The sequence below is a fragment of the Gekko japonicus genome, unplaced genomic scaffold (genome assembly GCF_001447785.1).
Source record: "Gekko japonicus isolate JY-2015 unplaced genomic scaffold, Gekko_japonicus_V1.1 scaffold3188, whole genome shotgun sequence".
Lineage (NCBI taxonomy): Eukaryota > Metazoa > Chordata > Lepidosauria > Squamata > Gekkonidae > Gekko > Gekko japonicus.
In genome coordinates, this window is record NW_015172108.1 from 39,336 (window position 1) to 52,315 (window position 12,980).

At 46.2% G+C, this 12,980-nt stretch overlaps 1 protein-coding gene across 1 annotated transcript in view; it reads left to right on the top strand.

Moving 5' to 3' along the window:
• The window catches only part of LOC107118597 (ankyrin-3), a gene marked incomplete at its 3' end in the record, with an annotated part of 148,019 nt that overhangs the window by 11,126 nt on the left and 123,913 nt on the right, over positions 1 to 12,980 (top strand). The window contains exons 4-5 of the mRNA XM_015420959.1: positions 2,565 to 2,663; positions 9,841 to 9,939. Of these exons, the coding sequence (XP_015276445.1) occupies positions 2,565 to 2,663; positions 9,841 to 9,939 (198 nt within the window). The remainder of the gene's footprint in view (positions 1 to 2,564; positions 2,664 to 9,840; positions 9,940 to 12,980) is intronic.

The following is a 12,980-nucleotide window of genomic DNA, read 5'->3' on the forward strand; positions in this document are numbered from 1 at the left end:
CAGCTCTGACAGAACTGTGGCTTGCCCAAGGTCATCCAGCAGCTGGAAGTGGAGGAGTGGGGAATCAAACCCGGTTCTCCCAGATTAGAGTCCGCGCACTTCACCACTACACCAAACTGGACTCAGATCTGCATTTCTACCCTGCGTCTGATGAAGGGAGCTCTGACTCTCCAAAGCTTACACTCTGAAACTCTTGTTGGGCTCTAAGGAGCTGCTGGACCCGAATCTAAGCTTTCAATCATGTTTCTGCAACAGTGGTGTAGTCTGTATGTTACTACGGGCTTACATTGAACCTACATAGACGGGAGTGGGATTATACAACCTGGCTCCACCCCGACCCCCCAAAATTTTGTGGAAGGTCTCAACAGAGCCCTATACATGTAGGCTTCAACCACACTGTCACCTTTCAGAGGATTTTTGATTGCGTGGGACAGCCTCCGAGCCCTTGTGGTTTTGCTGCAGCTTGGTGAGGAAAGAAGCCCTTTAAATCCGGGAGCTTTTGCCCTAATTTACCTCTTAATTGTATAAACTGAAGTGAGTGGGAAATGACACCAGGATTTTTCATTCTTCTGATTGTAGTGGGGGGCCCAAGGTGGAAGAACGAGAAACTCTATGGGAAGGGAAAACCGGTGGCCACAGGCAATGTTCCCTTTAAACTGTGGAGTCTTGTGAGCAAAAATTCTACTTTGTGAGCTACTGGCATTAAAGTTGTGAGCAAGTGATTTGGCTGCTGCATAGATTAGTTTGCTCTGGAGCCATCCTCCCTGAGCTAGGACAAAAATGTGTGAGCTGGAGGCTAAAAAACCATGAGCTGGCTCACACTAACTCAGCTTAGAGGGAACACTGGCCACAGGTTAGAGGGAGCTGCAGCTGCCTTGCTTTCCCACAGTTCCACGACCCTGCCCTAACGGAAACCCACATAACAAGCAATAACGACACACACCTATGAAAGGCAGGGAAGCTGGACATGTTCGGTAGTAAAAGACGGATGCGTGTGTAAAGCGCCGTCGAGTCACATCTGACATGGTGACCCCAGCAAGGGGTTTCCAAGTGCAGACACCGCTTAGCTTCCAAGATCTGACGAGATTGGGCTACACCATGCCACCGTCACTCCATAAAAGACGGAAAGAATAGCAGATTTCTGTCTCTCAGGCAGGCGAGCCTAAAGGCTAATTCACCTGTTACAGAGCCCTTGTGTATAAGGATGCATGGGACTCCCAGAACATGGACACATGTTCTGAACTTTGTAATGTGTGAATTCACCCTGACACTTTGGTTCTTGAGGAAGAAAATCCAATTGGTGTCTCCTATTCCCTGGAAAAGGAGCTGCGGTGGCTCAAGTGGTTAAGACGCTGAACTGCAGCCTGTGGAAGGGCGGTAGTTCAGCAGTTCGAGTCCCGGGTGCCGCATGACGGAGCGAGCTCCCGTCTCTAGTTCCAGCTCCTGCCAACCTAGCAGTTCGAAGGCAAGAAATTGCAAGCAGATAAATAGGTACCACTTCGGTGGGAAGGTAACAGCGTTCCGTGCGCCTTGGTGTTTGGTCATGCTGGCCACATGACCACGGAAACGTCTTCGGACAGTGCTGGCTCTTCGGCTTTGAAACGGAGATGAGCACCGCAACCCTAGAGTCGGACTCGACTGGCTTTCGAGCAAGGGAACCTTTACCTTTACCTATTCCCTGGAAAGAATACACAGCTAGGAGATCAAAAGGAACCTGATCTGTACCCCCATATTTCATGCACAGGGAGCCTTTGGTCCTTTCCACACTAGGCCTTAAATCCTGGTTCAACCATGTCCCCGAACTTACATTCTACACTACACTCGAGTTCACCCCTGCAATTATCTCGAGGTATTTTTTGGTTTCCACATTACATTGAGGTCACCCCGGTTTCACCCCACACTTGTCCCAAGATAAACGGATGCTGTTATAGGTAAATATCCTGAGATAATTATAGGGGTGAACTCGCGTTTAGTGTAGAATGTAAGTTCGGGGACATGGTTGAACCAGGATTTAAGGTCTGGTGCGGAAAGGACCATAACCAGGGATAAATGCAAGGTAATGTGTCATGAGTTGAACTCTGATAAAACCAGGGATGAGATCCAAGTGCAGAAAAGAACTTTCTTTCTTATCACACCTCAACTGCAACCTCCTGAAAAAGGTTTAAAGTTCCCTCTGGAAGTTGTGTTCTGTGGGAGTTGAGGGGTTGCCACGGACAACAGGCCTTCCCTGTGGGCATTCAGAAACCAGCCATTTGCTGCACTTCAAAAACGTACAGAATTTCCCACCTGGAACCCCTGATTTAACAGTGTCAAACGCTAGGACTGTCCCTACTTGTAGGCTGACGGAGAAATGAAGCTCACGCGTCCGTTGGCCTAAGTTTCTCTCTGGGGCCTTACCAAAATACTTTGGAATCCTGAGCTGTGACTGATTGAGTACAGAACTCCCCACTGTAAAACTGCATCTGCCGGGCCTTGGGCATATTCAGCTGGGTCTTCCCTCTGTGCACAACACTCAAGAGCATGGGGGAACGTTTTTCACATGCCGTTCCTTTCTCTCATTTCAGAAAGGAAACACAGCTTTGCACATAGCATCTCTGGCGGGGCAGACGGAAGTGGTGAAAGTGCTGGTTACTAACGGGGCCAACGTCAATGCACAATCTCAGGTAAATGAGTGCGGTGCCGAAAGGTGTGTGCTAGAAGTTGGTGGTGTGAGTGAGTGTACATGTTGCATGCGGGTGTATATACACTATCGTACACAGATGTATCCAGTCTCTTCTTTTGCCGTTATGTCCGGTTGCTTTGCTAAAATGGATGCTGGCAATAAGGCATAGTGATTTGCGATTTAGACATTCCTTTCTTTTCATCCACATGTGCTCTGTGCAGCTATTATTCTTGTCCCTGGGGGAGAATTCACATGTGGGCCTTGGCCTTGCACATACTGCCTCACTTCCTCACTTCCCATCCAGAAATTAGCAGTAGAGCTGGGACAGCCCCCATTTGCTTGCATTCAAAAAGTCCCCTGAAGTTCCGTTTTCTCCCATGGTGAGAGGAGTGGGGGGGACGGGACAAGGTGGTGGGGTGAAGCCAGAAGCTTGACACCTGCTTCCCATTCCTGTGCAGGTACCATCCTTGGGTAGGCAGGAGAAACGGCATATCGACTTATCAGGACAGTCAAATTGAGTTCTACCGTTACAACTCAATAGAAACTGCAGTCTGTTCTCTGTGTATGAGAAGTAAGGGAGTGCCATTTCTCTTTATGGGCTGATAGTTCCTGCTCCCAAGAATGTGTCAAGGGTCTACATGTCAGGATCAACGGCAAGCAAGTCCAAACACACTCTTCAGGAAAAGTTATGCTTTATTGGAATACTGGTCTGTTGCCAAGTGCTACAGGTACATTGTTAGGAATAACGATTAGTGCAAGGGACTCGCTACATATACTCTGATGCTTCAACTAGCTAAGCAAATGAACTTCAAGCACTCACGCGGGAATTCTCCCGGCAGGACATTACATCATAAACCGGAGACTCTCCCACCCCCTGAGAGCAGAAATATTCACACCGACAGTGGAACTCAAGCCCTCCCTTCTCATCAAGGTTACGCTGATAGCGCTGTCTGGCTGAGCCAGTTCTCACGGATGAAAGTGAGCCTCCCTTAAGTTACCCACAGCAGCAAAGCAAGCATGTGCGCATGCGCAAGGGTCAGGGATGAAGGTAAACAAAGAAAGCATGGCAGCTAGCTGACACTACAACGGTGTCACACTTAGCATCCCTATGACCCCTTCTCCAATTGACAGCTCCACAACCCCAAGAAGAGGGTGCATGAAAGGCAGTTGTGGTGTGTCATAAGATATCAAGAGAAGAAGCCAAGGACAGCACAGTGTGCAGACTTCCTGGTCTGGTGCACAAAATAGCTTTATAGATAAGGACTACCTGCAATCTTACTGTGGTCTGTTTTGGGGGCTCAAGTTCATGCTTCGTGTTTGGGGTGGTCTGTGGCAAAGGCCTCCCCAGTTTCTGTGGTGCTGGCTCGTGGAAGGCTGCGATTAGCCCATCCAAAAGCAATCCAAAAGATTATGTCTCCCTTGGAGGAATTGTACGATAATCAACTTCAAACTAGGACTTCGCCGAACATCTGCCAGTTGCGGTTGTCAGCTTCAAGCCAGTAATTCTAGTGGAGTAGAACTACCACCACCAGTGCAGCAGCTCATTCCTCCTGCTTTCCAAATTAGGCATGGGGGTGATTTCAGCCAATCAGGAAGCCATCATGACACCATGACGGGTGGGACCATCTCTCTGAATGCCAGCCAATAATACCTCGACGAATTGTAATTGGCTACCTTGTTGTGAGGAGCTGCGGTGGCTCAAGTGGTTAAGACGCTGAACTGCAGGCTGTGGAAGGTTGGTAGTTCAGCAGTTCGAGCCCCGGGTGCCGCAAGACGGAGTGAGCTCCCGTCTCTAGTTCCTGCCAACCTAGCAGTTTGAAAGCAAGAAATTGCAAGTAGATAAATACCACTTCGGTGGGAAGGTAACAGCGTTCCATGTGCCTTGGTGTTTAGTCATGCCGGCCACATGGCCATGGAAACGTCTTCGGACAGCGCTGGCTCTTCGGCTTCGAAACGGAGATGAGCACCGCAACCCTAGAGTCGGATTCGACTGGCTTTCCAGCAAGGGAACCTTTACCTTTGCCTTGTTGCGATCATATGAGGATAGTATTTATTTGTTCAAACATGTGTATCTCACTCTGGCAGTGAGGAAAAGAGGTTCAACTTTTCCCTTCCCGTATCTCTTCCTTGATTCAGAATGGCCTCCCTGCTGCTTTAAATGGGCTGTGGTGGCTGAAGTAGTTAAGATGCTGAACTGCAGACCAGAAGGTTGGTAGTTCAGCAGTTCGAGACCTGAGTGCCGCATGACGGAGTGAGCTCCTGTCTCTGGCCCTGGCTCCTGCCAACCTAGCAGTTCGAAAGCAAGAAACTGCAAGTAGATAAATAGGTACCACTTCAGTGGGAAGGTAACAGCGTTGCGTGCACCTCGGCATCTAGTCATGCCGGCCACATGACCACGGAAATGTCTTTGGACAGCGCTGGCTCTTTGGCTTGGAAACGGAGATGAGCACCGCATCCCTAGAGTCAGATTCGACTGGCTTTCGAGGAAGGGAAACCTTTACCTTTACCTTACTGCTTTAAATCCAGGTAGGGGGGAAAGACAGTCCAAGTAATGGGTGCTAGTCTTTTATCCTTCCCCAAGGGAAACCTTTACCTTTTAAAGCAACTCAGGTCATTTTTGATTAGGGAAATTTTGTGTATACGTGTGTGCGTGGAAGAGTTAAGCGTCTTTCCCCTATGCTACGTTCCTGATCTGTGTTCTCCCCTCAACTAATTTTTAAGAGTCAAATGATATATGTTGAGTTCCAGTCATGGACCTCCAGTGTCACATGCTGTTTAACCCTTAATTGAGAAGAAAGAAGAATCAATTCTGAAAGCTCATTCCAAACAATTAACTCTTGAGAGTGAGGTGGGTGTTGGCCTCTGGTTGAGGGAGACCAGGCTGCTGCTGGGCTCATGTAGAAGACAGCACATCATACCCTTCCCAAGGTCCACAGCTGTCCGGACTTGTATTACTGCCTGCCCAGATGCATTGTCCACTGATAAAAACATAACAGTAGAGAATTCCTCAGCCTCTTACAAAATTGTCAGAGATGCATCCAGAAAAGATCCATCCATATTTTTTTTACGTTACATTGACTTCATGTTAATGCTAGCAAATGCTAAAATGAAATTCTTTTGAAATAATGGCTGCTATAATCATGCATGCACAATACTAATGGGACGGAGCATCCTGTCTCCTCCGCCGAAAATGTCCCCGGATTTATCACATTAATTTATGAAATGGATGGTTTAAAGTGATGCTCTCAGAAATAATGTTTCTCTTACACTGTCGTGGTACTTTTAACTTGGGTCATTTGAAACAAAATTATGCTCTGCTAAGATTTATATTGCATTCCTTATTATATGAATGGTATGACATTGTTTTGAATGGCACAGTTAGTCTGATACAATACTTTTGGCCATAGAGTGGATGAGTATACTTGAAGATGTTCCGACTGGAATGAAGCATTCATGCACATTAAGATGCACTGATGACCTCAGCACTGAACTGTTCTCTCCACGCGTATAGAATAGGAGACAGAGGAATCTGGGCAATATCCTCACTGCCCTCACACGCTGAGCTGTGCTGGCTGCACTCTGATGTCCCAGAGGAGTCTGGGGGAAAATGGGATTCTGGGTATTGCACAGTGAGCCATAAGAAGGCCTCAGTTTGACATGAATGGTCTGGGTCCCAGACCATTCATGTCAAACTGAGGCCTTCTTATGGCTCACTGTGCAATACCCAGAATCCCATTTTCCCCCAGACTCCTCTGGGACATCAGAGTGCAGCCAGCACAGCTCAGCGTGTGAGGGCAGTGAGGATATTGCCCAGATTCCTCTGTCTCCTATTCTATACGCGTGGAGAGAACAGTTCAGTGCTGAGGTCATCAGTGCATCTTAATGTGCATGAATGCTTCATTCCAGTCGGAACATCTTCGTGTCTGGTTTTGGGGGGGGGGGGGGGGGGAACGTGCGGATCTCACAGAGAACTTGTACCTGAATAAAACTTGGTCTTAAAGGTGCCACTGGACTGTTTTGGACTGGGGGGCCGGTGGGGGGCTGCTTCTTGCTTTGACTGAGAGCTGCTGGGAGCAGGGGGTGGGGCTTGTTGCATGTGCCCGCCCCCTGGGCTCTTTACTGCCGGAGCTCCGCTCCTGTGCGCTCCTGCAGGAAATGACCCCTGGCTATAAGTAGCTTTCATACCAGAGGCTTGGACAGGAGCGCATTGTTGGATTCTTCACAGTGAGGATCTGTTTTGAAGGGATGGTGAGTTGCAGCAGATCCCAGGAGAGGCAACGTTTCAGTCATTTCTGTCTGGCTTCACAGCCCAAACTAGGTCCACAGGAGCACCTCTTAAACAAATAATTGACCAGTTAAAATATGGTAACATTTCAAACCACAGTAAAGCAACTGGAAAATGATGATCACTTAAACAGCGATAAAAGCCTCATTAAAAAAAAAAAAAGAACAATGATATCAGTATTAAAATTGGAGGTCTTGGGACAAAGATTGAATCTGCCAGAGCCACAACTTGTTCCAAGACCCAAAGACGTGTTCTTGTGTTGGACAGAATTCACCAAAGGTGTAAGGAATTTTAGCTGAAAAACTTCAATTACCCATTGTATGTGTGAAAAAGATCTAGGGGTCTTAGTGGACCATACACTGAACAAGAGCCAGCAGTGTGATGCGCTTGCTAAAAAGGCAAATGCCATTTTGGGCTGTATCAATAGAAGTATACTGACCAGATCACACTAAACGATGGTATCGCTTTATTCTGCTGTGGTTAGAAGTCACCAAGAGTATTGTGTTCGTTTTGGGGCACCACAGTTTAAGAATTATATTGACAAGCTGGAACATATCCAGAGGGCAACAAAGACGGTGAGGGGTCTGGAGCCAAGTCCTATGAGGAAAAGTCGAAGCCGCTGGGTATGTTTAGCCTGGAGAGGAGACGACTGAGAGGTGATGATAATCATCTTCAAGTACTTGAAGGGCTGACATATAGAGGATGGTGGTATGGTGTTGTTTTCTGTTGCCCCAGAAGGTTGGACCAGAACCAACGGGTTGAAATTAAATCAGAAGAGTTTTCAGCTAAACATTAGGAAGAACTCCTTGACAGAGCGGTAAAAGGAACAGGCTTCCTTGGGAGGTGGCGGGCTCTCTTTCTTTGGAGGTTTTTAAGCAGAGGCTAGATGGCCATCTGACACCAATGCTGATTCTGTCAACTGAGGCAGATTATGAGAAAGGAGGCAGGAAGAGTTGCATCAGTGCTTAATTCTCATGGTGTTTTCTTACACGCCCAGGAAGATGCTGATAGCCACTTTGGGGTCAGGCAGCAAATTTTCTCCAGGCCATTTTGGCCAGGGATCCTGGTGGGGTTTTTTGCCATCTGGACATGGAACAGGGGTCACTGGGAGTGGGGGGGTATTTGTAAATTTCCTGCATTGTGCAGGGGGTTGGACTAGATGACCCTGGAGGTCCCTTCCAACTCTATGATTCTGTGATTTAGCAAGCCAAATTTATTTTGACTGGTTGCTGGGTATGGATTCCCACCCACTCCCGGACTTGGGGCTGGCAAAAGGCACAATTCTGTCACTTTTGTATTTAAGATGTGCTTTGCATTATCCAGTTCCTGGCCCCGTTGGACACACTTTTACTTTTACCAGCTCTCATCCATCTCAGCATCTCCCGCCCATCTGGTTAACTGAAAACCTATGCTGAGCCCTTTAAAACTCACCTGCGGCACATCAGTGGGGAAGGAGACAGGCAGTGACCAAACACTCCTTGCGCTGATCAGTCAGAGCCTGTAGGACTTCCTCCTCTTTGGCCGCCCTGATCCATGACACTTATTCCTACAGTGGGCCACTTCACACATTACAATTTTGCTTGGACTTCCAAAATATTTTAAGTGCATGTCTTGGAAAAAAACTGCAATGCATGAATGTGACCAACACGTGTATTGTGCAGGTACACGCATCAAGGAATCATAGAATCATAGAGTAGGAAGGGACCTCCAGGGTCATCTAGTCCAACCCCCTGCACAATGCAGGCCATTCGCAAATACCTCTCCCCCACATCCCCTGTTCCATGCCCAGAAGATGGCAAAAAACAAACAAACAAACAAAACACCTCCAGAATCCCTGGCCAAATTGGCCTGGAGACCATCTGCTTCCTGATCCCAAAGTGGCGACCAGCATTTCGAGTGGCTCTAATTCTCGGTTTTGGTGTATCCTCGGTACAAAAATCGAGGTCTGTCCGCAGTAGTGAGTGAAATGACCCTCCGCCGTACCTTTAGGTAGGGCTTATCTATAGACGAGAGCACTGATTGCAGCATTTTCCTTTGGGAAGCATAGATTCCAGACTGGGTGCTGAAGTCAGCAGAAAGGCTGTGAAAGCGTCCGTGGCTTTTCTTCTCTGAAGCTGACCCTGCATTTCTATCAGCATCGGCTCTTTCTCCTTTTCTCCAGAAGTCAACAGCTGTGCACGGTTTGCTGAGCCAGCACTGGCCACACGCACAGGCCTTCACCGACTCAAATCACATTAAAAAAAACAACAAAGAGGGTTTCTCCTCTTATTTACTGGCTTTTGTTAGTATTTGTTACCTTTGCAAAAAGCCCCCCTCCCCTGCCATACACACAACAGGCTTATTCCATGAAGAGCAGAGGTCATTTCGGGGGGGGATCGTGGGGGATCGCAGTTCCCCCGGGTGAGGTACGGGGGGCAGGGCACATGACGAAGCCCCGCCCCCTGCTTCCGGCCGCCCCGCTTCCGGCCCTAATTCAGCCAGGAGGAGGCAGGGGAAGAGGAAGGGTAAGTTGCTTTCTCCCTGCCTCTCCCCACCACTGCCTGCCTGGGGCCAGGGAGGGCCTTCGCGGGGCTTCCTTGCACTCCCGCCGGCCTTGCAGGTCCACCGCCCTAGCTCTTTTTCTACGAAACGACCCCTGATGAAGAGCATTCCCTGCCAGTAAACTGTTAGCACCTGGGAGGGGGAGACGCTACTAATTCTCTACTTGTGAGGCTTTTTTGAAAAAATTGGGAAGTTTTTTGAATGTGCGAAGTCCTTTTGACCACCCCATTCTCCTGCAGGTATAAGCCCAGCCCTGCACGATGCCAAAGTGAAGGACCCAGATGGTGATCTGATAAAGACTTTCAGTTTTTTTTAGAAAGGGGGCTTATGTTGTTGTGTTTCTCTTTTTCAGAATGGCTTCACACCATTGTATATGGCAGCTCAAGAAAACCACCTGGAAGTGGTTAAGTTTCTTCTCGATAATGGGGCAAGTCAGAGCCTTGCCACAGAGGTAAGGGTTTATACTTGCTTCAAAAAAAAGTCCTATATAGATGATACCACAGAGAAGTGTTCAAATGTAGCACTGCACTATCTACCCATGCACAAGAAACCCAAATGCCACAAGACTGTTATACAGTGTGAAATTTAGGGATGTGCCAAGGCCACACCTTGAAATCTATTCCTGGTCTTGTACCACAGTTTTTTACAGAAAGTATAGCTGTCCTGTTATGTTTTGGTGCTGTGCATCCTGCCTTACAGTTGCCTGGTTACTGAGTTCAGCTGTTTCATGCATGTGTATCCTTTTCTCCGATCTGGACTGCAGCATGGATTTTGTAGTCTCTACTGGATACATAAACTGTTGATGGGGTTCTGATGCATGCTTTGTTTAGCTCACTGTAGCACTCAGTCATAGGTTTTGCAGTCTTCAGATGGGACCATCGAATACATGTGAACCACATTAACTGTTTATGCCCCCACAGTTGGCTTAATCGATTCACTGTAGTGAACATTTGGAACATTCTGATAAGTCTCTGAGTAATGTCAGCATCCTTTTTTTTTTTTTGCATTATTAGTGCAAATTCCATTCTTAGTTCTCTTTACTCACAACGTGCTGCCACCTGAGTTCACCTTTTGACTCAGCAATTTGTTTGATAGACTGAACGTTGAACTTCCAGCCCCACTGAAATGAATGGTCTTTGTGCTGGTACAGCATTCTGAAGTGTGTGTTTTTCATTCTGAAATCTTGTCATCCTTTCAACTTATGTGTTTTTTTTAAAAAAAATAATTTACTAAAAATAAACAACTTAAATTTCCACAAAATATCTAACCCTACAAAAGACATCCACTGATCAACTGGAGCCATATAGCTGAAAAAAATCCAACCAAATTTCCTCATATTTCTTGTACTCATCTCTTCTGGAAAATACTATATGCTCTTTTATAGCTAAGTCCAACATCCATTCTTGCGCCAAAGTTCTATATGTGGAGTGGAATTGGATTTCCAATACTGCCGACCTAATCTTTTGGCTTGTAGGATCTATAAGTGGTTCCCTTTCCTAAGTGAACCACCAGTTGAAAAGAGACACAGCAAAAACTGTACTGCTGACAGATCTAAAGACGTATCCAAACCCAAAGTTCTCATGCCACAGTACTATTGACAAATTATCAATCACTACCGAGAACTTAAATCTGTCTATGTTTGTTCCATGTTTGTGAAATAGGCATGGTGATATGGTTTTGGTAGAGAGGATAACTATTTATTTATTTGTTTGAATGACTTTATACCCTGCTTTGCAGCCACATCGCTTCTCAAAGTGGCTTGCCATTAAAATCCATTAAATGTTTTAAATTAAAGTGAGTCGCTGAAATGCACCCTTCTCTTTATTTTTACACAATGATGTAAGAGTCACCAAACACTGCAACATCTATGGAAACTTGCAGAACACAGAGAAGCTGGGACTGTCTGTTGAGGGTGGTAGGACATCTGCTGTGCATTCAGGTAGTCCCCAGTCCAATCCCTGCCATCTCCGGGTTAAAAAAAATGATCAGGCCAGTAAGTGATGTGAAAGATCCCTGCCTGAAACCCTGGAGAGCTGCTGCCAGTCGGAGTAGACAGCACTGACCTTGACAGGCCAGCAGTCTTTACTTAGCAGAAGGCAGCTTCATGAGTCCATGGGAGATGATGTTGGGAGGAACATCGTCCACTCTCCAACCCCACCTTCCAGCTGCTGGTGGCATCTATGGCAGGGCTCTGAGGTGTCCCTGCTGAGAATGAGGTCTTTGCTCCTGGCAATGTGCCCTCATATGAATAAACTAGCCGGCACTTGTGGCCTTCTTCTTAAGCAGGGCTTTTTTGGTAGAAAAAGCCCAGCAGGAACTCATTAGCATAACAGGCCACACCCAACACCAGAAACTCATTCGCCTATTAGGCCACACCCCTGACAGCACAGCTCATTGGCATATTAGGCCACACACCCCATGTTACCAGAAGTGTGCTCATCCAGCCACACCCACCTTTTGCTTCTTATTCTGTTTACCTTGTTTGTTGGCAAAACCCAGGGCTTTTTTTGTAGCAGGAACTCCTTTGCATGTTAGGCCACACACCCCTAATGTAGCCAATCCTAATGAGTTTCTGCTGTTGGGTGTGGCCTATTATGCTAATGAGTTCCTGCTGGGTGTGGCCAACTTGGAAGCCAGCCGGAACTCCGTTCCTGTGCGTTCCGGCCCAAAAAACCCCCTGTTTTAAGGAGGGAATCGGGAGCAGAAAACTGATGGCTTTGTACATTTCTCAGTAGAGGGCCAACAATTAAAACTATAAATAATTGTAAAAATCCATATATTCATTTATAAAGAATTAAAAACATATAGTGGCCCAATCACACCTCATGTAAAAATTCCATAATCATATATACACAAGGGTCAATGGACTTGACCTTATCCATTTTGGCCTGTTAGGGCCTTCTTCAGAGGTCAAACACAACGAGGAACATTATATATCATAATACATAATACAATACAATTATACAGCATGGATACAAAATGGTCCAGAAAGGAATTGCTGTAAAAAATAAAAAAGGTGAAATTAAATTCATATAATAAAATGGATAAACAAACAATGCCTATATTATACTTTAAAAAAATGACTTACTTCCAGAGTGAAATTACTAAGCATAGAATGAAAGTATAAATGAGGCCACCCAAGATCTAATCATATGTCAAATGATATTTCATTGATAATAATCTAGTCAAGTCCATTGGCCCTTGTGTATATATGATTTTGGAATTTTTTACATGAGGTGTGATTGGGCCCCTATATGTTTTTTTTAATTCTTTATAAATAAATACATGTTTTTTTACACATTATTTATACATTAAGTTTTTTTTCAAAAAACAATTTATTAGGATATATTATTAGTTCAAACATACAACATATTATTTTATGTTATACATCCAGGGGTCGTTTCGTAGAAAAAGAGCTAGGGGAACTCATTAGCATAACTCATTAGCATATGCCACACCCCTGACATCACCGGAAGTGTGTCATAAGGCCAC